Source organism: Erinaceus europaeus, chromosome 4 (genome assembly GCF_950295315.1).
Source record: "Erinaceus europaeus chromosome 4, mEriEur2.1, whole genome shotgun sequence".
NCBI lineage: Eukaryota > Metazoa > Chordata > Mammalia > Eulipotyphla > Erinaceidae > Erinaceus > Erinaceus europaeus.
Window position 1 is genome coordinate 29,378,868 of NC_080165.1, and position 26,659 is coordinate 29,405,526.

The 26,659-nt window shown below is 38.3% G+C and overlaps 1 protein-coding gene across 2 annotated transcripts in view; it reads left to right on the forward strand.

Moving 5' to 3' along the window:
* The window catches only part of MYLK4 (myosin light chain kinase family member 4), a 135,583-nt gene that overhangs the window by 85,638 nt on the left and 23,286 nt on the right, over nucleotides 1–26,659 (forward strand). For both annotated transcript variants that reach the window (XM_060189156.1, XM_060189157.1), the window contains exons 3-4: nucleotides 21,185–21,263; nucleotides 26,158–26,263. In XM_060189156.1, coding sequence (XP_060045139.1) covers nucleotides 21,185–21,263; nucleotides 26,158–26,263 — 185 coding nt within the window. The remainder of the gene's footprint in view (nucleotides 1–21,184; nucleotides 21,264–26,157; nucleotides 26,264–26,659) is intronic.

A 26,659-nucleotide genomic window follows, 5' to 3' on the forward strand; every position in this document is an offset into this window, starting at 1 on the left:
TTCCTGGGCTATAATCTTTGAGATATTAAATGCTTTAGCAGAAATGAGGCCAGAACCTAGCTTTCTGACTCTAGAACAATAGTCTATCTTGATGGAAATGATTCCATTCGGGTGTTAACATAGATTTGAACAGTTTGCTTTCTTCAGGATTTTTTACAGTTGAAATTAGGTACCTTGTTGAGTGGTGATAGAGAACTTTCTCCTTAAATCATGGTATGATAGCCCAAGGTAGGAACTTTGTGAAGACAGCTGGGCCTCAGCTGGGCCCTCTCCCTCATTGTCTCAGTTCCTTTCCCCCTCATTCTCCTTCTTCTATTCTTCCACCTTCTATTTCATTTCATTTTAAATTATTAGTGATTTAACAAGTGCTTATAAAACCATAAGATTACATGGGTATAGCTTCACAATCATTGTGCCCACTATCCTAGTTCTTTCCCAACACAAACATACTTCCCACCCATGTCCCAACACAATCCCCATAGTTTTCACGAAGTCTTGATGACAGTGTGGCTACTGCTCCCCACCCCCATAAATACATGTATTTCAATTCAGGGCATTTGGTAACAGATACAAGCCATAGCAATAAGAACCCTTGAATATAAAACATTGAAGGATAAGACTTGACTTTTCCTCTTCCCCAGCCCCACACATTGTTTCTTAATGCACAGTGGGGAGGGGGTTTGAAAGTAGGGGGTGGTGGGAAGTAGCACAATCATTATGCAAAAGACTTTCATGCTCTAGGCTCCAGAATCTCAGGTTCAATCATCTATGTCTTCTTAACACTAGGAGGTAGTACTTAGTAGTTCTCAAATCCTTGTTTATAGTTGATTGGTCTTCCTTAGTTTAAGCTTAGAAGCCATTACTTAAAACTTTCATGATCATGCTAATCAACTTTTCAAAACATGACAATTATAGACTAATGAATTTGCTGAAATTTATTGTTACTCTTAGCTCAAGTTAGAAGTCATCTGGCATTTATATCATTTTGGCTTATTTCCTCCAAGCTCATCTGTCAGTTCTGGGGACCTCTGCTGAATATGATCCCAAGAACATCATAAAATTGCTGTTACAGGGATAATGGTATCAGAGGGTTTTAGAATACTGTGAATGTAGTGAAGGTGCGGTGACTGTTTCTTTATATAATGATGTTCTTTGAATGAGTGACCAGTGACTTCTACTGGATTTGATTATATTTCACAAGAAGAGAATGAGAGAGAGAGAAAATGTTCTGACGTGTCGTTCTGGATATAGAACCTGGGGCTTTCCATATGCAAGTCCTGTGCTCTACTCTACTGGAGTCACCTCCATGGCTGACTTATTAAGATTTTTAAGTGACCTGAAGTATAGAAGATTGGGCAGAACTCACAGGACTATTTGCAAATATAAGAGCTTCTTCATAAATTATTTATCTTCAGGGTTAGGTGGTGGTGCACCTGGTTCAGAGCACATGTTACAATGCTCAAGGACCTGGGTTCCAGCCCCTAATCCCCACCAGCAGGGGGAAGGTTTTGCGAGTAGTGAAGCAGTGTTGCTGATGTCTGTCTGTCCCTCTGTCATCCCATTCCCTCTCAATTTCTTGTTGTATCTATCCAATAAATAAAGATGATAAAAAATTAAAAACTTAAAAAGGTATTAAAAAGAGAATTATTAAAAAATCATTTATATTCTGGAGTCTGTTAACTTGACATCTAAGAGAGAGAGAGAAGATGGGTACCCATGAGCTCAGCAGCTGAACACCATTGATAGACAGAAACCCATGAGATTTTTGGCTTATTATCTCCAAGATTATCCATCGTCTCTGGTGACCTCTGCTGAATATGATCCCAAGAACATTATGAAATTGCTGTTACAGGGATAGTGGTATCAGAGGGTTTTAGGATACTGTGAACTTAGTGAAGGTGCCATGATTGTTTCTTTATATAAATTAAACTAACAACAGTTTCTATCCTGCTGCTAAACAAATTCACAGACACACAAATGGGCAAGAAATGTACTTTTGAACCTCCATTTAAAGAGCGTTTTACTTTTGTAAGTCTTGTTCTAACTGGGACTGCTTCCATAAACACAATGTCAGCATCTTCAGTTTCCACTTAGGCTAACATTTTAATATCTTAAAGAAATTCTATCTTATTTAATGAAACAGTGCTCAAATATGGAAATTTTTCTTTCATTTCACCTTATCTCTTTGAGGACAGGGTCATTTCTCTGTTTATTTCTCTGTTGGTCAATCCTAATACATCACCAGCACATTCTATTAAAAGTTTGGTTAATTAAATGCTAATTCACCAAATCTGAAAAAGACATCTTGGCTGGTCCAATATGGTTCACATTTCACAAACTTTGCAAATTAAAAAGCTAGCACCTTAACAAGCTAACTTGAGGGCAATGGTTCCCAATGTTAACTGCATATTAAAGTCATACAAGCTGCCAGAGAAAACATGTAGGATACCCGTTAAAACAATTTCAGATAGGCCCAACAAGACAGCTCACCTGGGAGCATGTCAGCTTTGCCATGTGTAAACCTACATTTGAACCCGGCCCCATGACATTGCTGTGGCGTCTTTCCCCTTCTCTCTCTGTCATTCCCTTTCAATCTGAAGAGAGAGAAAAAAAAATTTTTAGTTATCAATGAAGAAAGTGCTTTCCTTTTCTTTTTAAAATTTTTTAAATTAAGTATAAGCATGTCCCAAATTTTATATGGGGCATATCATCCTAAAATGATTTGTATCTTATCTGGAATTTACACTTAACTGAGGAGCCTATGTGTGTTCATTTGTTAAAGTTGAGAACTCTAAACCTCTCAAAAACACCTAAGTGTGGACCCCTTATAGAGAATTGAATATAGTCTGGGATGAAAGGCGAGTATGGTGCTTTTCAAAGCTTCTCCAGGTAATCCTTTTTTTAAAAAAAAGTATTAATAAAAAGGAAACACTGACAAAAAACATAGGGTAAGAGGGGTACAACGCCACACAATTCCCACCACCAGGACTCCGTATCCCATCCCTTCCCCTGATAGCTTCCCTTTTCTTTATCCCTCTGGGAGTATGGACCCAGGGTCATTATGGGATGCAGAAGGTGGAAGGTCTGGCTTCTGTAATTGCTTTCCTATTGAACATGGGCATTGACAGGTTTATCCATACTCCCAGTCTGTATCTTTCCCTGGTGTGGCGGGGCTCCAGGACACATTGGGGGGGTCATCTGCTGAGGAAGTCTGGCTGGCATCATGGTAGTATCTGGAACCTGGTGGCTGAAAAGAGTTAACATATGAAGCCATACAAGTTGTTGATTAATCATGAACCTAAAGGCTGGAATATTGCAGATAAAGATTTGGGGTCTCCGTTTTGGAAATAGCTAGTGAGTCTATTTTAGGTATATTACAAAAGGCCCATGACTTTGTTTTTGCCTGAGCCTGACATCTGATATGCAGGTGGACTCAGGTTATTGTCTGGGGAGATGATGTCATGGCTGGAAAAAGAGCGAGAAAGCTGGATCAGGGAAGAGAGTAGCTCCCAAATGTGGGAAAAGTGTACAAATACTGTTGATTGTAAACCCCATTGATTTGATCTGGGCCCATATTTAGCTGGTGCTGAGGGTCACTGGCCTCTGCAGTTGTGGATCACTTAAGAAGGACCATTTAGGGAGTCAGGCAGTAGCTCAGTGGGTTAAGCGCACGTGGCGCGAAGCACAAGAACTGGCGTTAAGGATCCGGGTTCGAGTCCCCGGCTCCCCACCTGCAGGGGAGTCACTTCATAGGTAGTGAAGCAGGTCTGCAGGTGTCTATCTTTCTCTCCCCCTCTCTGTCTTCCCCTTCTCTCTCCATTTCTCTCTGTCCTATCCAACAGTGACATCAATAACAACAACAGTAATAACTATAATAACAATAAAACAATAAGGGCAACAAAAGGGAAAATAAATAAATATTAAAAAATAAAAAAAGAAAGACCATTTAGTCTGCATCCTTAGGCAAGTTCACTGTATGCAAATATCAGAGGTGAACAAACCTTGATTGTATAACACCTCTAGGCCATTTGGGGTAGCCTGTTGAGATCACTATTGTAAATATTTCATTTGTTAACTGGATCTTTCTAAGCTATCTTGTGTTTTAACTTATAAATCTTATAAATCACCTCAGTGAATTGTAGACACAAATATTTGATATGAAGTTGGCCCTGGAGGGCCAGGTGGTGGCACACCTGGTTAGGTATTCACATTTATAGTGCAAAAGGACTGGGGTACGAGCCCCTGGTCTCCACCTGCATGGGGGAAGCTTCACAAGTGGTAAGGTAGGATTGCAGGTCTCTCTCTCTCTCTTCCTCTCTATCTTCCCCTCCACCATCAGTTTCTCTTTGTCTCTATCCAGTAACAGACAAATAAAACTTTGAAAAAATGAAGTTGAACCTGCTTGCATCCTTGACTTCTCTCTGTCCTTTCTTAAATGAGTTTTGATTTTAGGAATTTGTCCCTATTAGAATTTTTTGGGAAGTGCAGAGCCACTAGGTTCTTTTTTGGTACCTCAAACTGCTGTGTAAAGCTTAGGCTGACCTTAGCCTCTACGTAGTTCAAACACTTGTGTTTCATACCATAATTAATACGTGTTTTTCATGAGTATGGTCCTTTTAGACCACATCCATACAATAGCGCCCCTTTTCTCAAGATGCTCCAGGTATTACTATATGAATTTGTTGGACTCTCTTCTAGAGACCAGAGCTGCATCCTCAGACCTACGCTCAGTATTCAGGGTCTTATTAACCAGGATCAGACCTTTCAAAAAATAGTTTTCCTGATCAGAATTCCAAGTACGTTTCTCTGTGCCATTTACCTATCTGAACTCTGGATCTTGCCATGACCGTGAGTTCCACATGTACCTCCTTCATAAGCCATATTCGGTGACAGAGAAGTTTTAGTGCATGTAGGTTTGGCTCTGTCTTGTTTTGAGTGGGATCCTATCCACTAGAAGACCCACAGATGTCATAGCACTATTGACAGAAATCAGAACAAGGCTCAGGCAAAAAAAAACTAGTAAATTCATGGGCCCCTGGACTATACCTAAAATAGACCTACTAGCTTTTTCCAAAATGTACACCCCAAATCTTCATCTGCAATATTCTTGCCTTTAGGTTCATGATTAGTCAACAATTTGTCTGGCTTTATATCTTAACTCTTTTGCAGCCACCAGGTTCCAGATGATACCTTGATGCCAATCTGACTTCCCTGGGCAGACGACCCCATCATGTGTCCTGGAGCCCCACTTCACCAGATCCCTGCCCCACTAGAGAAAGAGAGAGACAGGCTGGGACTATGGATCGACCTGCCAATGCCCATGGTCAGCAGGGAAACAATTACAGAGGCCAGACCTTTTCAACATCTGCACCCCATATGGGTCCATACTCCCAGAGGGATAAAGAACAGGAAAGATATCAAGGGAGGGGATTGGATGTGGAGCTCTGGGGGTGGGAACTGTGTGGAAATATATCCCTCTTTTCCTATAGTCTTGTCAATATTTCCATTTTATAAATAAAAATAAAAAATAAGGGAAGCTATCAAGGAAGGAGATTGGATATGGAGTTCAGGGGGTGGGAACTGTGTGGAAATGTACCCCTCTTATCCTATATTTTTGTCAATGTTTCCATTTTATTAATAAAAATTTTAAAAAAGAAAGTAAGAAAAAGTGAGGTGCAGGATGTTGAATTTTTATTTATGTAGGTAAAGTCCAGAAGAAGGTTCAATGTTAAGATCTCATCATCATAGGGATTTGGGGAATAAAGACACAATTTTGAGATCATTTATATAGTTTATTTGACAGAGTTGGTGAGTTTTCCAGGATGAATAAAATCTTGGTCTAATGTTTATAGGTGTACTAATAGATGTGTAGCTAGGTAGTTTCATGATGAGCGAAAGAAGGAAGGAAAGCCAAGTTGTTATTAGTTTCTGATTCTGCATACAAAATAAGGGTCACTAACAGAATAAGATCTAGGATGAAGAAGATGTTAGAGAATCAGCATCATCTGAAGTCAGATGGTACACAGTCACAAAAGCAGGCTAAATATTTTATCTGCTTTGGGTAGGGGGTTTGCCAAGTGATCATTCCTTCACTCCTGGGCCCACTTTCTCACACTTTGGATAATATATACATATGGAGAGAAGAAGAGGGGGAGAGGGAGAGGGAGAGGGAGAGGGAGAGGGGGAGAGGGAGAGGGAGAGGGAGAGGGAGAGGGAGAGGGGGAGGGAGAGGGAGAGGGAGAGGGAGAGGGAGAGGGAGAGGGAGAGAGGGAGAGGGAGAGGGAGAGAGGGAGAGGGAGAGGGAGAGGGAGAGAGGGAGAGGGAGAGGGAGAGGGAGAGGGAGACGGGGAGGGAGAGGGAGAGGGGGAGGGAGAGGGAGAGGGAGAGGGAAAGGGAGAGGGAGAGGGGGAGGGAGAGGGAGAGGGAGAGGGAAAGGGGGAGGGGGAGGGGGAGGGAGAGGGAGAGGGAGAGGGAGAGGGAGAGGGGGAGGGAGAGGGAGAGGGAGAGGGGGAGGGAGAGGGAGAGGGGGAAGGAGAGGGAGAGGGAGAGGGGGAGGGGGAGGGAGAGGGAGAGGGAGAGGGAGAGGGGGAGGGAGAGGGAGAGGGAGAGGGGGAGGGAGAGGGAGAGGGGGAAGGAGAGGGAGAGGGAGAGGGAGAGGGAGAGGGGGAAGGAGAGGGAGAGGGGGAGGGGGAGGGGGAGGGAGAGGGAGAGGGGGAGGGGGAGGGGGAGGGAGAGGGAGAGGGAGAGGGAGAGGGGGAAGGAGAGGGAGAGGGGGAGGGGGGAGGGGAGGGGTGGGGGAGGAGAGGGGTGGGGGAGGAGAGAGGGAGTGAGAGAGAGGGGGGGAGGGAGAGGGAGAGGGAGGGGAAGGGGAGGGGAGAGGGAGAGGGAGAGGGAGAGGGAGAGAGACAGAGAGAGAGATAGAATAAGGAAGGACAAGACATTACCACACCATAACATCTTTGAGATTTCTTTGTTGCTGTAGTATTTCCTTGTTGCCATGATATTGTGGTACTCCCATGTGGTGCTGGAGAGGGAATCCAAGGTCTCATACATGGTAAGGGGCATGCTTTACCAAAGGTAGCTATCCCTTAGTCTTTAGATATTTTTATTTATTTTTTTATTTATTTTTCATTTCTTTATCGGGGGATTAATGATTTACAGTCGACAGTAAAATACAATAGTTTGTACATGCATAATATTTTCTGGTTTTCCACATAACAATACAAGCCCCCACTAAGTTTACCTCTGCCATCATGTTCCAGGATCTGAACCCTCTCCTTCAACCCAGAGTCTTTTACTTTGGTGCAGCATGTCTTTGATATTTTTAAGTGCTATATTAGAGTTGGTCACTGAGAAAAAAAAAATCAAAGTTTTTAAGACTATAAACTGCATAAGCAAATATATTTACTGAGGTATAGAAGTCAGAGCATGACAAAAAGAATACTATAATGTGAACATTCCATTATAGGTAAACCATACAGGGAGAAGATCATAGCTTTTCATTTAGGAACTGGAGAGCATAGTAACAAGCCAAAAGATTAAGTTGACTGAAGCATATAGTCCTGAACACAGCTAAAAAACTTCCTCTTACGAAAGCACAAGTAGAACCTGAACTGGAATTGGCATATTGCTCCAAAGTAAAAGACTCTGAGGTGGGGGTGGGGGGCGGGGGAGAATACAGGTCCAAGAAGGATGACAGAGGACCTAGTGGGGGTTGTATTGTTATATGGAAAACTGGGAAATGTTATGCATATACAAACTATTGTTTTTACTGTTGAATGTAAACCATCAATTCCCCAATAAAGAAATAAAAAAAAAACTCCTCTTAGAAGCTGAGAGCTACCAGAATTCCTATGCTTATTAAAAGTAGCCAATTTATTTCTGCTCAACCCAATGATAAAGGAAACTGGTGGCATAAGTCAAAGAAAATATACTATTTCATTATTTTTTATTGGATCGATCACTCTGTCTTTTTTGTTAGCAGAGGAAATGTAAATAAAGGTGAATCATGAAAAATATATTCTTCACAACTGAAATTCATGGCAATGAAGATCACATTATATGGCAAATCTGTCCAGATCAACTTTGACAAGATTAACTATTTGTCATCCTCTGAAAAAATAAATGTTAAAGGAGAACACAGCAAAATCTAATGCTTAAAGGCAGGTTTTCAGAAATGGAGTTTTCCTCAGAAGCACTCATCTGTTATTTCTAAGCAAGTGTATGTCTATCATTCACTGTTAACTTTCCCTCATTTTTGAGCTGATCAGTACTTGAATTTGGTAAGATAATTTATTTTAACATTATTAGTTATTCAAATGAAACACTTTTTTGACCAAGTTAGTTTAGATGTAAGGTTGGGGTTGATTCTATCAAAATTCTTATTTGATTAAATTTTGATAATGATACTAGATAATTAGGGGAAGAGATTATGTACGCACTTTGGACCTGAATTTGGCTAAATAAGTATTAGCAGGAGCCATAGTTAGTAAAAATATGAATACTTATGAAATACATATGATGTGCTATTTTATTAAGACCTGTTATCATGTTATATAATGGATTGGCCTTAGTTATTCAAACTCTTTAAAAATAGATCTTACAGATTCTGAGCTGAGGATTTTTTTTTTTTTTTACCTGAGTTTTCATTTAATAGAGTATGGATTTTTCAAAGGAGGTTCAATCCTCATCTGGCTAATTTTGTTTAAAACTTAAAAGAAAGATTACATTTGACTTTGATATTTATGGTCACACTTAATAGGGGGGAAAACCCTTTTGAGGTGATACTAACAAAAAGAATTCACTAAATGTGCTTATTACTTTTCATTACATCTACCTGGAAACTGAACTAATTTACATTTAAACAGAGTTTCTCTCTTGGATAGGAAAAGTTGGTGCCAATATGAATAATTTGGGGGCAGTGAATAGAAAATGAACAACAGCGAAGCATGTGAGGAACTTTTCATGTTCAGATGAAACCAATGCTGCAACACTAAGTTATATATTTGTATAAATTTACTCTACCAATAATGAGGTCAGTTTGAGAAACACATTACTTATAACTGAATTAAATCAAAATGAAATATTTTACAATGGTTATTAAATGCCAAATTGAACTGATCTCATTATATGTGAAATTCAAGTATATTTAGACTATTGCTTAAATTTTAATACATGAAAATAATGAGATATGACCAGAATCCTTGGACAGTGTTATTTCTGTTTTTTAAAGCAGTTTCTCATTTCACTGTTTAGATTTTCTGGAATTTGATGAAATAGTTTAGCATATAAGTATGGAATACATAATACTCCTCAGGAAAGGAAGAGAGGACATATACAGACTTATACTGTTCCATGCCAGCATTTTGCTCATGACATTTATTTAAGGTTGTTAACTTTGTGTATAAGTCAGTGTTCACAAAGCAGGGAAAGTTCATTAGGCACTTTGAGAAAGGCACAGCTGCATGCAGTAAACATAGATGGAGCACAGCTTTATATGGGGTTTCTAACTGAAAACAGACTTTAATTCTAGTCTTGGAACACTCACAACCAAACTCTCCATCTGTGCTTTTCTGCTGCAGAGGCCAGCTGTCACTCGTAGTGGGCACTTATTTATTTATTGCTATTCTGGGTGTAGGCAGTCAGAGGAGGAACTCTGCATTACTTTCGATTCATATACAGAATCAGGTCATGGCTCTTCTCTCCTGGGATGGGGTTTCCAAGTGGGACTCTCAAGCACAGAAACTAAGGAAGCCACCTGTTACCATTCTGTGGGTCAGTCTAGTCCAAGGATGAAAAGTCTCTTTAGATACTGCATTATTTTCTTCCCCCTGTTCTTTGCTATGTCTTATTGGGGAGTGAAAATAGTCACTTCAAAGTTGACATATGTACTTCTTATTATAGCAACTTGATATCAAAGCATAGATTAATACCAATGTTATACTTATATCAATATCTATTTTTAATATGTACTTTATTTGTTTATTTATTTTGGATAAATAAAGAAATTAAGAGGGAAGATGGAGGTAGAAAGGGAGAGAGAGAGAGAGAGAGAGAGAGAGAGAGAGAGATACCTCCAGTACTGTTTCATGGCTTGTGAAGCTACCCCATGTAGGTGGGGATTGGGGTTTTGAACCTGGTTCCTTGAACATTGTATGTAATGTGTGTGTGCAACCAGGTGCGCCACCACCTGCCCCTCAACTTCTATACATTGTTGAATGTACAATAACAAATGAGAATAATAAAAAACAAGTACACATTTGAAAAATGTAGGGGGCTGGGTGTTAGTGCAGCGGGTTAGGTGCACATAGCATGAAGTGCAAGGACCAGTGTAAGGATCCTGGTTCGAGCAACCAGGTCTCCCCTGGCAGCGGGGGGGTCTCTTCACAAGCGGTGAAGCAGGTCTGCAGGTTTTTATCTTTCTCTTCCCCTCTCTGTTTTCCCCTCCTCTGTTAATTTCTCTCTGTCCTATCCAACAACAAAGACATCAATAACAACAGCAATAATAATAACAACAACAATGATAAGCAACAAAAAGGAAAAAAATAGCCTCCAGGAGCAGTGGATTCGTAGTGCAGCCCACCAAGCCCCAGTGATAACCCTGGAGGCAAAAAGAAAAAAAATTCAATGTGGTGTGTAGATGTTTGTTAAATAAGATAAAGCAAAGGCAGAGAATTATACTATTACATTTATATTTTAAACATTATACAAATCTCCTATAATTAGATGAAAATGAGTTATGATCTTAATTTTTATCTTTAGATGAGCTACAGGCTCTTTAGTATTTCTTCAAATTCAAAATGGATTTTGTGATTTAGTACATTTCTTTTTTTTGTCTGATCCTATATTATTATTATTATCAATATTTATGTTGCTACTGGGTGAGAGTTACAGAGAGAGAGGGAGAGCTAGAAAGTGAGAACAGGAGAAACACCATAGCACTTCACTGCTGGCGAAGCTTTCCCTTTGCTCCCATGGAGTGGCCAGGGACAGGTGTCTGAGTCCTTGTTCATGATAGAATATGTACTTTGTCAGGTGAGCTATCTCCTGGTCCCCTGATATCGAACTTGTAGGCTATTGTGGTTTTTAATGGTAAATTTTGTGACTAGGGATACAAAATAATCACATATTTAACTCATAGAGTAGTGAGGCAAAATTCTCCCGATAAATAGAATCTTGAAGCACTGCTTTACCGATTGTGAAGCATCCTCCCCTGTAGGTGAGGACTCAGGGATTGAACCTAGGTTCTTGAATAAGATGATGTGTGCACTCAACCAGGTATTCCACTGCCCAGCCTAGAAATTGAATTCTACTATGGCTTCCTCCATAGTACTAACAAGCTATAGTTGGGAGGGTAGTAGCTTTGTGTCTACCTTTCCCTCTTTTTTTTAAATTTACTTATTTATTTATTCTCTTTTGTTGCCCTTTTTTGTTGTTGTAGTTATTATTATTGTCATCGTTGTTGGATAGAACAGAGAGAAATGGAAAGAGAAGGGGAAGACAGAGAGGGGGAGAGAAAGATAGACACCAGCAGACCTGCTTCAATGCATGTGAGGCGACTCCCCTGCAGGTGGGGAGCCAGGGGCTCAAATTGGGATCCTTACACTGGTCCTCGCACTTTGCGCCATGTGTGCTTAACCCGCTGTGCTATCGCCCTACCCTTCCCTCTTTTTCAGTTCTTAATTTCCTGTTTTGAGTTCATAATGTAACTGAAGGGGTAGATAGGTCTGAGGTGCCAAGATTTCACAACAGCCTATTCTTTTCTCAGCAGATTAAAGTCTCTTCCTCTATAAATCTCTTCAAACAGCAATGCATTGTCCTGTGTGTGGGGAGGCTTTTGTGTTCCTGGAAGAAGGTGTCTTTCTGTGTCCCACCACCTGGATTTGAACGTTTTTTCTCAATCTGTGGAAAGTTTGCTTTTTCATGTATTATTGTGGATGCTAGCAAGGATATCCAAGCCCACTCTACTGGGTCACCTTGGCCCCACCTACTCTCTTTTTCTTCTTCCTAAAAGACATTAATTTCATCAGAGGAACTCTATCTGGATTACTTCATCAAAACCTAGTTACCTCCCAAAGACCCACAAACTAAAAACCACAATATTGGGAGTAAGAGAGTCAAAATATGAATTGGGGGAGGGAGACAAACATTAAACTGATAACAGAACCTTTATACCTTAATGTTTCATTTCTGTAAGGCCTGAGTTTAGAGAACAGTGACAAGCTGTACCACCTGATAATCAGTTTTGCATTCTCTTCTGAGTCTCTGCCAGGACTCAAGGATCAGTGTCTAGATTCTGAATATTCTGTGAAGCTCACTGATACTCCACACATGGTTGGATTGCCACTGGCTACTGCCTTGAAAAACAGCCCACATCTACTTCACCTAATGACTGTCTTGGCTCCTTACTCTCCCCCCCCCAACCCCCCAATCATCCCACTGAGTTCCTATAAACATGCTATTTGCTCCTTGTAGATGGAGACAAAGTTTAAGCTGAGGAAAAGGAGGCCCTGATATACATTTCACAAAACATTGCTTCACACCAAGCCATTGCAGATGATACTGAGGTTCAAATGTTCCTCAAATGTTTCTGTTCATGAGAACCCCCTGGGGGGTTATTAAATACCAAATTCTGATTGGGTAGGTAGAGGGGTGTGGTATGAACACCAGCATTCCTAACAAACTTCCAGTTGATGCTTGTCCTTGGGATTACTTTGAGTGACAAAAATGAGATAACAAAAAAAAAATTTGAGGATCATCTTAGACTATTAGTTCACCTCTATAGAGTTTGCATGACATATTTAGATTCAATGATTTTTTTTTTGAAGGCCTTTTCAGTTTCTTAATGTGTTTCAGAGTCTTGTTTAAGCCACTTTGTTTTGCAGTGTTCTTGCAGAATTTGCTTCATAGGAGGAATATGTGGCAAGGTCACTTATTCAGAGGTGAAATATTTTACTCAGTGATCTGAGTTCAGGTCTTTGTGCTTGCTTTACAACCTGTGGGACCTCATGTCACCTAACCTTAGGAAACACTGAGTTCTCTGGAGCTTCTACTGGAATCTGCCACCTTCACAAGCCAGGCTGTTAGGAGAGACTGATCCTAAATCCTTTCCCACAGCAGAAGACAGGAATGATAAAAGCAAGCCTAAAATAAAATTGAAAAGCATACTGAGAACACCATGTGAAATGATTGCTTATAAAACTGTCTGCAGTAGGTGAAGGAATCAAAGGGTTTTATTAGGTAGTGAAAAAGAAAAAAAAAAACATTGTAAACTTCATGGGAAAACATTCCAAGTTTGGTCTTATCTAGTATAGAAAAGGAATTTTACTAAGACTCAAATTAGCATCCAGGAGCTATAATCCCATTTGTTCTGCATTTGAAATTAGTTAAACACACAGAGAGAGAGAGAGAGAGACAGAGAGAGAGAGAGAGAGAGAGAAAGGGAGAAAATAAGAAATACAGACACACAGAGAAATAGTATTGCTCAATTTTGGCTTATAGTGGTGCTGGAGACTAAATTTGGGATTTTGGAGACTCAAACATGAAAGTCTTTTGCATAACTACTATGCTGTTTCCCCAGCCTGAGGGTTGTAGTTTCTTATTGAGGTGGCTACACAGTTTTTCAAGCTCTCCGAGGCTATCCCAAGAAAACAAAGGCATGCTATAGTTGATGATTTTTAAAAATGACAAGAAACCAGTGTATTTTTATGTTAAGCATTTCCTTAATTCAAGAGTCTTCTCTTCTGCTCATATTTGTTCTGGTGGAAGAATTAATTTACTTTTAGTTTATGAAATTTTGTTTAGGAATCCAGGCAAAGTAGTCAAGTTAAGGACCAGAGTCATGCTTGGGCATGCTGACTTCTTAAAAACATTTTATTAATGAGAAAGATAGGAGGAGAAAGAGAAAGAGTCAGCTACCACTATGGTACATGTGTTCCTGGGGATTGAACTCGGGACCTCATGCTTGAGTATCCAATGCCTTATCAATGGTGCCATCTCCCGGATCACTGAACATGGTGCTTTTTAAAAAAAATTGATTATCTTGCTTGGTACTAGCTTCCCCCTCCCCAGGATAATTTTTGGAGGGAAGTCCAATATTGTAGTCTCTAGGACAGTCTATCTTGGACTTATACTAGTGAACCACCTGGAATGGAATTAGAGAATCCTGTGAAAGGAAAGGTCTCACCCATGTAATGAGGCTGAAGGGTTGACATTCCATGCCTGACATCTCTGGACACAGTCTGAAGTGAAGCATGCTGAGGTAGTATTCATTGCATTGAATAGGTTGAGGTCAGCAGATGCAGTATCAGTTGGTATGAATTGAGAGAAGCATGCTGGAAAGTGAGCCCCACCCTAGAGGTTCCAGGACTGGGGGAAATATAGGCTCTATAATGGAAGTGGGAAGTTCCTGTGTCTTAGGGTTTAAGAAGGCAATAGATAGTTATTGGTATAATCAAATTATTTGGCAATTGGGTTAACTTTGAAAATCCCATTGTTAGGATTTGCTATATCATACACAACCTTACCATAGTTTGTCCTTTGAATATATTATATTATATTATATTATATTATATTATATTATATTATATTATATTATATTATATTATATTATATTATATATCTGTATTTTATAATGTAATACCACCGGTTGCTTCTGCTCTCCTGGTCTAAGCTTTTAGGAGAATCAACATTTCAAGGAGTCAGCCTATGGTCTGTGCATTAAAAAGTTTGAGACAGTCAATCAATTTTCCACCTCTCATATTAATTAAATAGTGGTTTATATGACTACAAGTTAATAGGAGTGTACACAAACACTATTCCCACCACCAAAAGACTGTGTCCCCTCCCCCCCCCCCCCCCACACACACACTAGTGAAGCTGAGCATCAACCCTCACCCTCCACCCAGAGATTTTTATTTTGGTGCCCTACCCAAACTCAGTCAGATCCTGCTTTGAGTTTCCCTTTCTGTTCTTTCTCAACTTCTGTTTATGAGTAGGATCATCCCATACTTGTCTTGGTTTTTCTGACTTAGCTCACTTAAAATAATTTCTTCTAGCTCCATCCAAGATGAGTCAGAGAAGGTGGGTTCATTGTTCTTCATAGCTGCGTAAGATCAAGATATGTTTCTTAGGATGCTCTAGAAGTCTTTTTTTAATGTTTTACTTAGAAATAATTAGCATATATCTCCATATAAGTTTAAAATTTGCAATAGAATTAGGTTATTTGTATGCATTATGAAATGGTAATACAACAGGTCACTCATTGTGTGTAGATACAATAAATGTAGTAGAAACAATAACAAGAAAAGAAAGGATAAAGGACAAAAGAAAAAAACAACAACTCCTCATGATGAGTACTCTTAGGATTTACTCTCTTAAATTTCCTAATATCATAAATCAGTGTTAGCTATAGTCACCATATGGTACATTTCATTCCTCATACTTAATATTTTATATATTTTTGCCAATTTTCTCTAATTTCCTTTCCCTCCCCACCTCTGGTAATCACAAACTCAATGTCTTTTCCTATGGGTTTTTAAACACACTTGTAAGTTCTACATATAAGAGAGATCATACAGCATTTGTTTTTTCCTGACTTATTTCACTTAACATATTGCCTTCAGGGTCCATCTATGTTGTCATGATCAGTTTATTTATTTTTTTTTCTCCCACCAGGGTTATTGCTGGGGCTTGGTGCGTCCACTGCTCCTGGAAGCTATTTTTTCCCTTTTGTTGCCATTGTTGTTTATCGTTGTTGTAGTTATTATTATTGTTGTTATTGTTATTATTGTCATTGTTGGATAGGACAGAGAGAAATCGAGAGAGGAGGGGAAGACAGAGAGAGGGAGAGAAAGATAGACACCTGCAGACCTGCTTCATCGCCTGTGAGGCAGCTCCCCTGCAGGTGGGGAGTTGAGGGCTTGAACCGGGATCCTTATGCCAGTCCTTGCACCTGGCCCTGATCAGTTCATTTTTTTATAACTGAGTCATTCTCTCTATCTGCCTCTCTCTCTGTTTCTTTATCCAGTAATTCTCCCACGAGCATTTAGGTTGTTTCTATCTCTTGACTTTTGTCTGACAGTTGGGTGGTATACCTGAAGAAAGACTATTCTCACATGAGAGGTCAGTCCTGAAAATACTTATTCCTTTGCCATTCATATGACCTACCACTGTGTAATGATTTAGATGGACCAAAGGTGATGAGAAGAGTGTATTCTATCGGGGGAAGTGACACATCAGTGGATGGTACAAACAAATAAATGATCATAATATGGCAGGAGTCCAGAGGAGACAGCGTGTATCATAGCCTTTTTCCAGCAGTCTTTTTGCACCTTTGAATTATTTATTAGTGATTTAATAATGATTAATAAGATTATAAGATAACAGGGGTATAATTCCATACAGTTTCCACCACCAGACCTCTGTGTCCTATCTCCTCCATTGGATACTTCTCTATTTTTTATTCTTCTGTAATCTGGACCAAAATTATTTTTTTACATATTTATTTATTTATTTATTATTGGATAGAGACAGAGAGAACTTGAAGGGAGAAGAGGAGATAGAGAGATATCTGTAGCCCTGCTTTACTTTTTGTGAAGCTTCCTTCATGCAGGTGGGGACCAGGGACTTGAACATGGGTCCTTGTGCACTGTAATTTCTGGAACTGATTAGCTGTGATAAATGAGGGACGAGTGTACTAGAATCGAACTGACAGTTCTAATTATGAACTTGCCTTTAAATTTGCTAGTCAGAATTATTCTTTTCTTTCTTTTTTGAAAGTATTTTTCTTTTAATGTATTTTATTTATTTATTTGGGTAGAGACAGAGAGGAATATAGAGGAAAGGGGGAGATACATATAGGGGGGCAGGTGGTGGCACACATTACAGCTTACAAGGACAAAAGTTCAAACCCCTGGGCCTCACCTGCAAGGGGAAAGCTTCATGAGTAGTGAAGCAATGCTGCTGTTGTCTCTGTTTCTCTCCTTCTCTATCACCCCTTTCTCAATTTCTCTCTGAGAAGTAAATAAAATAATTAAAAAGTAAAAAAGAGGGAGGGATAGAGAGAGAAAGAGAGACATCTGCAGCACTGTTTCACCATTCACAAAGCTTTTCCGCTACAGGTGGTGACCAGGGGTTTGAACTAGGTACTTGCATATTGTAGCATGTACGCTCAGCTGGGTGCACCACAGCCTGGCTCTAGAATTTTTTTTTTTTTTCTAAAACACATATTTCAAACAATCGGAATGTGAGACATAATGCTCTTTAGAAGTATGGTCTCCTGGGAGCTGGGCGGTAGCTCAGTGGGTTAAGCGCACATGGTGCAAAGCGCAAGAACTGGTCCAAGTACAGGGGCCATTGTAAAAATCCTGGTTCAAGCTCCCCAGTTCCCCACCTGCAGAGGGTTCGCTTCGCAAACAGTGGAGCAGGTCTGCAAGTGTCTATCTTTCTCTCTCCTCTCTGTCTTCCCCTCCTCTCTTGATATCTCTCTGTCCTACCCAACAACAACAGCTATAACAACAATAACAACTACAACAAGGGCAACAAAATGGGAAAAATGGCCTCCAGGAGCAGTGGATTTGCAGTGCAGGCATGGAGCCCCAGTGATAACCCTGGAGGCAAAAAAAAAAAAAAAAAGAAGTATGATCTCCAAATTGCTACTAGTACAGGACATTAAATCATATCTTGATATATTTATTTTCTTATTTATAGACTACATGCATTAATAAAGAATACATGCCCATGGGGGTGAGAGAAGAGAGAGGAACCTGAACATTGCTCGTGTAATTTCACCACTTCAGGCTACTGTTTCATTGGGGGTGGGGAGGGGAGAGACTGGAACTTTCCTCTGTTATAGCATATCCCATTTAGTGAGGGCCTCAAATCTGGGTCTGGGAATGTAGGCACCCTACCCAGTGAGCTCTCTCCTGCCCTCTATATTCATTTTTATAAGCAGCTTTTAATATATTATAGACACCTAAAATTATGTGTCTAATTTTGTTATTATATTTTAAAGCATAGGTAAAATAAAACTTTTAAAAGAATAGAAATATGCTCTAACATTTTCTTAAAGATCCCTGAAGACTGCCCCACTTAGAACGCCAGTCTGGGAAATAGGGCGAAGGGAGAATAAATTAGTGTGTTGGAAGATGATGAGTCACCCCCCTCCAATGATTCCTCTTGCTCATTAGTATGAATTCAAGGAGGAAGACAATCTGTGATATTTTCATCCATTAACAGAGGATAATCCTTTCAAGAGCATTATGTCCTGTTCTCTTTTCACTTTAGAACAACAAATAAGACATAAATATACTCAAGCTTGCTATTTCAGCAATTTCTCCACTTGGTTTGAAAACAAAGTTAAAGCTTTTCATAATGAAGTTGCTTTCTAGAAAGCAAAGAAATAACTCATGCTTTTGGAAAACTCTTTGTTCAAAGTTCCTCTAGATGTCAGTATTACATAGGGAAATGGAAATAGCCTGAAAAAGACCCTTTCACATCATTTAAATGGTAAGATATATGTGATATATAGTAGGCAAAAAAAAAAAAATGACAGCATCATTTTGAAGTTGGTTTCATTTATTCTTCAACATGAACAGCTTATCCTGTTGGTCAAAGCAGATTGCTGAACCTAGGAATGCTGGTGCATTGTGTGTATGTTTAGCACTGACAGCTCTGAGTCAAAAGCTGATGGATAAGCATTCTAGGAAATTTTACAGCTACTTTCTGTTTGTGATGAGTTGGTGGATGGAAACTGATTGACATTCCAGTTTGTCTGATTAAGTCCACACAAGTTTTTACTATTGTGTTCAGGCATTCTAGAACACACCAGAAGTCCAGTGTTTATTTACCAGGAGTTTTCACTTCAGACTCTTTCAGCTATAAAATAAACACAAATTATTAAACTATCTGAACTTACTTATTTTCACAAATGTTTTTTTAGATGTAGGTTTAAATTCTTTCTCCTCTCTTCTGTTGATCCTAATCTTATGACAGGTAAATTTTATTTCTGTACTCTATTGACTGATTTTTTACTTTATGTCCTTCTTGATCTTCTTTTTTTATCTTCCAAGATTCTGAAGGTATGGTAGTCACTAAAAGTTAACAATGCATCTAGAGTAAAATCTTTCTAATCTTTTTTTCTTTCTTTTTTTTTTTTTCCCCACCAGAGTGACAGTACAGTGCAGTGGTTAAGAACAAAGACTGAATTAGACAAATGAGCTAGAAACCTGGCTTTATAATTTTTAACTAGAGTTGGAAAATTACTTAGCTTCATTATAAGATGATTTAATAGTATCTACCTCCAGCAGATTTTTATGAAGAGCTACTAAGTTAATAATGAAACATACTTAGAAAAGTGCTTCATGCATGGTACAAGTTTAGTATATATTAGTCTCCGGGCCGGGTGGTGGTATACCTGGTTGAGCACACATGTTACAATGTGCAAGGACCAAGGTTCGAGCCACTGCCCCCCTTAGCAGGGGGAAAGCTTTGTGAGTGGTGAAGCAGAGCTGCAGGTGTCTCTGTTTCTCTCCCTCTCTGTCACACCCTTCACTCTCAATTTCTGGCTGTCTCTATCCAATACAGTTAACAAAACTTTGAGATATATTTATTTAAGTATGTATATGTATAAAGTATATTTATAATATATATATTAGCCTCCACTACTACTGCATGATCATCATCACTATCAATATTATCACATCAGCATGTTAACTACCACCACTACTATAATAATTATCACTATTATGTGCAAACTCTGGTATAAATGCCAAGAATTAGAAAATAAACTAGTCTTTTTTTTGGTCCATTTGAGACTAATAACCTATTGGAAATTGGTAAGAAAAAGGGTCAGTAAAATGTCGCAAGGAGCAGGAGTATAGAGTGCTGTGCAAAATATGGAGGTGAGAGCTTTGTTAAGGAAACCAGTGGACACTTTCTTTGCATTTTCAGTTAAGAGAAAATTACAACTATGAGGTGCTAATATCAAATTATATATATAAAAAAAACCGCTGAGTTTTGCATAGATTTACCAAACATGCCTCTATGCTTCAAGGCCCTTATCTGAAAAATGGAATTACATTGGACCCTATGAAACTGCCCTTTGGATTGTTTAAAAAAATATATATATTTTTGTAATGTATTTTGATATCTATGGGCTCCTCTTACAGGTAGTTCCATGCTTGCAATTTACCCTAAGGAAAATTCAAGACAATTCTTTTTCCTTCTAAAAGACTGATTCTATAATGAATTAATTTATAAAATACAGCTTTAAAAATTGTAATAATTTCAGTGGATTGGACTAATGTTTACCTCTTATGTGACATTTCAAAAGAGTTTGCAAAACTAATTCAGAGAAGCAAAAACTGTGATAAGAATGTTTATCTGCTTAGGAAAAGGGCCATCTGTTCTAAGCAATGTAAAAGCTTCATTTATAAAAGCCTACTCTGTAGTTAACAAAACCTAGTCACACGTATCTTCTTATTTTAATTTTATTTGTATTTGGACTGTATCCACAAAATATAAACAAAGGGTGGTATACACATCATCAAAGCTGGACCTTTGCTCTGCAAACCATGCCAGAGTTTTATATTTGTTTATTTCTCTTTAATTTTTATTTATAAAATGGAAATATTGACAAGACCATAGGATAAGAGGGACACTACTCCACACAATTCCCACCACCAGAACGCTGTAGCCAGTTCTCTCCCCTGATAGCTTTCCCATTCTTTATCCTTCTGGGAGTACGGAACCAGGGCCATTATGGGGTGCAGAAGATAGGAGGTTGGGCTTCTGTATTTGCTTCCCTGCTGAACATGGGCATTGACAGGTTGATCCATATTCCAGCCTGTCTCGCCAGAGTTTTATAGAATGTGTTTAGATGTAAATGAATGCATTTGTTGTCAGATGCTGCCGTTTATTCAAGATGTTTAATTCAGAAATATTTTGTCCTTTAATTTTTTTTTCTGACTCATATAGCAAAGTGGTTCTAAATCTAGTCAACTTGACCATTTCTGGAGAGTTTTCTGGATGTCACAACTGGGAGGTAGAGAACAGGAATGCTGTTCATCATCCTACATTGCTCCTGACATTCCTCACGACAAAGACTGAGACAGCCTCAAGTGTCATTACTGCTATGAACATTGATATAATAGGTAATTTCAATTACCCAATTTTGTATCCGCAGGCTAAGGAGAAAGCATGGCCACACCCCAACCTGAAGGAAATTGCACATGGCAAAGGAAAAAGGACCTCAGCTCTCATAGGTAACATCTTTAAAAGGCTAGAAATGTGTGGTTAAAGGAAACTCTCTATTGAAAGTGATGCTCTTCAGAAGAAATTATACACTTATAAAAGCCTATGTCAGGAAACATACTGTTTGAATATCTTTATTTGATTGGCTCTAGGTTCTCCTAACTGCAATCTAGAAAAGATCTGGTAACCCAATTGTCAGTCAATTGGTCAAAATCATATCAATCTTGTTTTTCAAAAATGTTCTGCTGATAAAGGGAATCCTGCATAGAGCTGTCATTATGTGAAGACAAAAATTATACTAATCACACGTGTCTTCCATTAAAAGTGTTTTGTTACTTGTGGTGGCTTTTAGAGAGATCTTCCCAGAAGAACCAGCCCTTCTCTGAGAAAGAAATGGTTAACAAATTCAACAGGAAAAATGCTGAGAAGACCAGTGTCTTTCTAGTTCAGAGAAGTTTTGCCCCATTTGAAGCAGAAAGACTACAAGACAAGGTAGAAGATTTTCCTTCAAGAAATTTCATAGAGTCAACAGAAAATAAAGATGGAAGAGACATTTCTTACCTAGAGAGACTAAACAGAAAAGAAAACGATACGGTTAGGGAAAATACACAAGTATCTGTAGACAAGACTGAGCAGTCAGTGTTGAAAGAAGAGAAAAGTGAATTTCATTCTAAAGAAGATACTAGTGAAAGTGACACTGAGGAAAAAGGAAAAGCAACAATTGCAAATGACACAGTTCTGGACAAGAGTTCAAATAAGCAGGAATGTGTTGATAAAACTAATGGTGATCAAGTCTGTGAAAGGTAGGATTTAAAGCATTACACTTTGACAACTTATTTTTTTTTTGGATAGATCTATATTGTTAAAATTTAAGGTCACATCAAAAGGATGAATGAATTTAATATTCAAAACAATGATTTAGAATCTCCTTTCTGGGTTTTTCTTATTTGTGTTTTTCTTCTGGCCTGTCACGTTCCCAGGCATTCATTGTTTCCTAAGTCTTCTGCTAAAACTGATAGACGAAGATAATAATTAATTTAGTGTTGATCTTAAATTATTAGTGCTCATATAAAATGTTCTAATTTTTAGACATATAGATCACACTCTTCTTTTACTAGGGGGTTCAACTTAGTATCAACTTGTATCCCATATACAATCAAAATAAAATAGAGTAGCAACAGTGCTTGGAGAAAGGTCTGATTTATATAAGATTGGCCAAAGTAATAAAGAGAATGCAAAGTGTCTCAAATCTACTTTCTAGGGAGAATTAAGGAAAGGTGTTTTATCAGACAAGATAATGGTGAGAAAGAACTTTAGGGAGGAAAAAAGGGAAATCTGTATAATTTTGTGTAATCAGATTTCTTTTTTTATAATTTTTTAATCTTTATTTATTTGCTGGATAGAGACAGTCAGAAATTGAGAAGGAATGGGGGGTGATAGAGAGGGAGACAGAGACACTTGCAGTACTGCTTCACCACTTGTGAAGCTTTCTGCCTGCATGTGAGGGCCAGGGGCTCAAACTTGGGTCCTTGTGCACTGTAACCTGTGCACTCAACCAGGTGCGTCACCACCTGGCCCCGTAATCAGATTTCTTGATATCAACTAAAGCTGGGACTGGATTGTAAGCACTGTGATTGTTAACTAAAGATGGCATAGTAATTCTAGTTATGTTTACAAAGGGGGAATTAAAATAACAGAGACTCAATTACATTTTCTATATATAAGAATTAAATAGTGATCAGATATACCTTAAACAACTCACCTATTAAAATGTTTACTTACACAATTATAATTGAAAAGTTGAAAAAGAAAAAACTTCAACCCCAAATTTGTGGGGATTGAGTAAAAAGTAGATTACTGACTCTTCCTCAACTGAAAAACTACATATAAATTCAGGTAATTACATTTTTAAATTTTCTAGTCATAGTTGAAATCATGAGGTATCAGAATTTATCTTTAAATCTTTCACCATTTTATTAAAACTTCTAAATATCTATACATAAATCTCCTTTAAAGAGAGGGAATTTAAGTGGTGCTGTCTATGTGTAGACTGTATATAATCTGTCTTGATGCATGTTCCCTTTGCTTAATTTGAAACTTAATTGTTACTGGACCAAACATAAGAATAATCACAATGCTAATGAAACTCTTAGCAAAGACAGTTTGGTAATCATATACATAGTTCTGTAAATAGTATTACAACCTCCTTCTTTTCTTTTTGCAGTATAAGATTTATTTATGCTGCATTCTTACCATTAGTAGGTCTTTTGAAAGCATATTTTAAGATAAAGTATAGTGTCTTTACATTAAAAAATTCAGGAATTAAGTAGTCATTATTCCACCTTATGATATACTTAAAACAAAGAGGACCTAAATATCTGTATTCTTATTGGGGGAGGAGGTATTTAAGATGTCACCTGCTTGGGGGCCTTATGTATGTGCAATTAATTTCACTGTTCTGTGCCACTTTTTTTATTCAGAGAGAAAGAGAGAGACACCACAGCAACAGAGCTTGTTATCAGAGAACCTCCCCTGTTATTCTGGGGCTCAAACCACGGTCCTACCCGGTGAACTATCTCTCCAGCCCGAGTATCTTCTTATTTTTAATTATGTATTTTACAACTAAATGTGAAGGAGCCTTGTTTTTGAAGAGTTAAGCATAAACACCAATGTTTACTAAGAAACCTGTCTGTAGAGATGTGCCTACGAAATCTGGAGCTGTCAGAAAACTGAAACTAGGTCAATTATTAAAGGCTTATTCTCATTACTGCTAATATCCAGAGAAATTACTGCTTTTAGTTATCCCTGAACATAATCATTTCTATTGTCTAAAGGGCAAGGGAAAAGAAACAAACAAACAAACAAAAAGATCAAATAGGTTAGGTGTGCATAAAATGACTTTGTAAAAGGGCAGTGGAATAGTGATGGGTTGCAAAGAAGTCACTAGAGAGGTTCTAGGTAATTCTAGTTTTCCACATCCCTTATAATGCTACTTAGATTGGAATGGGACATGAGAGCTCCACTTATCCCAGACCACTGAAATGACAATCTATGTCTCTCCACCAAAACACCATTTGGAAGAAGTGTAAATTCAAAGAATTTTGATCATCTGAAAGCTCTCATCCTTGAAACTTTTAGAGCTGCAGCTGGGTTTTATTTTCTAGGTGCATCAGCAATGCAAAAGCTCTTTCTTCACAAATCCCAGGAAATTCTGCAGTAGGACCCATTTTCCAGAATGCGGAGCAAACAGATCATACTAGCAATAGTAAGCGAAGAGTGCCAGAGGAGAGCTCCATCAGAGAGGTCAACAAAAAGAGCAGAACAGATGTAGCAGATACAGGAGAAAGTCACATAGCCAAAAGGACACAGGAAACCAGACAAGCCCAGGGAAGTTTACAAGGTCAAACCCTGGAATCTACTGGAATTAATATTTGCCAACCACAAGATCTGGTGACCCTTTTGGGTAGGAAATAACTTTTATTTAAGCCTTTTTAAAGCTTCTAAACCGTTTCCACCAAGCATTTACAATTAAATTTCACTTAATCTAACAACCTGATGGAGATATATAATGCTACATTGATGTTATTTGTTTATGTAACTCAATTGCTCTCTTTCTTTCTTTCTTCCTTTCTTTTTGGTCTGAAGAGATGAATGCAATCAAGAAATTTCTTTCATGACTTTTTAATTTCTCAATGTATTTATGGTGTGAGAGGGCAATGTTTATATCAAAACAGTTTTTGGAGATTGAATATCTTTTTTTTTTAAGATTTTAAAACTTGGCAGAGTGTCTAGCACAGGACAAGTACTCAAGAAATACATGCAGAAAAAGTGAAAATTTAAAGCAAAGTTGTTATCTACTCACCTGTCTTAATATACTTTGAATGCATGTAATAAGCTGCATGCAGGACACGTTTAAGTAATGACTAAGTGGAGAAATGAATAGGCTCATGCATGAAATTTTTAACAGAATTCTGTAACAGTATTATTGAGTAATTATGCATTGTATAACTGAGGTGGAATAGAGTTTAAACACCTTGGTTAGAAGGGAAAAATGGGTGAAATTTGAGAGCTATGGAATATATATTCCTCCCACTTTTACTGGGTGTTTTATTTCCAGCCAGTCAGGAAAAATTCATCTTTGTACCTTTACTGTGTCTTAAATAAAGCCTAAAATACTTTGGAAACTTATATATAATACTATCAAGCACTTCAATAACAAGAAAAAACTTCTCATTTTTCTTTTTTGCTTTAATTAAAATAATAAGCTTTAAAAAAGTGATGTTTAAAATGGATCAAATAATTGCTCATATTTGAATTGATATCATCTCAGTCTTGGAAGTATTACCAGTTTGGGTTGTTTTGGGGTTGGAGATTTTCAGCTATTTTGACATTTCTGAAATCTGTCCAGCAGTGGTCTTAACAGTCTTCTCCATACATATTGGGTATCATCTTCCTGTATCACAGATCATAACATGAAATGAATATATTTTTTAAAATTCTTTATTGGGGAATTAATGTTTTACATTCAACTGTAAATACAATAGTTTGTACATGCATACCATTTCCCAGTTTTCCATGTAACAATTCAACCCCCACTAGGTCCTCTGCCATCCTTTTTGGACTCCCCCCCATCCCCAGAGTCTTTTACTTTGGTGCAATACGTCAATTACAGTTCAGGTTCGACTTGTGTTTTCTCTTCTGATCTTGTTTTTCAACTTCTGCCTGAGAGTGAGATCATCTCATGAAATTAATATTTTTATTTGTGCATCATTAGGTGTAAAACAGATGGCACATAGCATTTACTATTAAGTGAGCAATCTTCTACTCTGAGATCCAGTGCTTTGTGTTATAAAGAGGTCTGGTAACTAGGTAAAGGATGCTCTTTCTTTTCTTTTCATCTTCTAGATGATCTCCAGGCTCCACCTGCCCCATTTAATCATCGCATTGTAACAGCCAAGCAAATAGCCATCAACAACTACTATACTGTGAACCGAATGGAAATTTTAGGAGGGTAAGCAGTGCTTAGTTTTTCCGTAAGAGAAGAGAGATTTCAAGGAGACAAGGGCTTCAAAACATTTGTCTGTCGGCTTTGAGCTGAGAACCTAAATCATCATAAACACAATGTAAGAGATTTAAACCATTTCTGAAAATTCTCACTTATACCAGAAAGGGTGATGCACTGACAGTGACTAGATCTCACATTATTATTTGCTTTGCTTCCCATGTTGTAATGTCTGAAAAAGAGAGAAACCCAATGTGAGTCACCAGGAGCTTTAGAAGCTGTCCAAAATTTAAATCCTCAGAAACATAGCATAGCAATGCCTGATAACTCTGTCTTCCTTGTAGCACTTGCTATATCCTTTAAAAGCAACATTAGTGGTCCTGCAAGTGGCTCAGTGGATAAAGC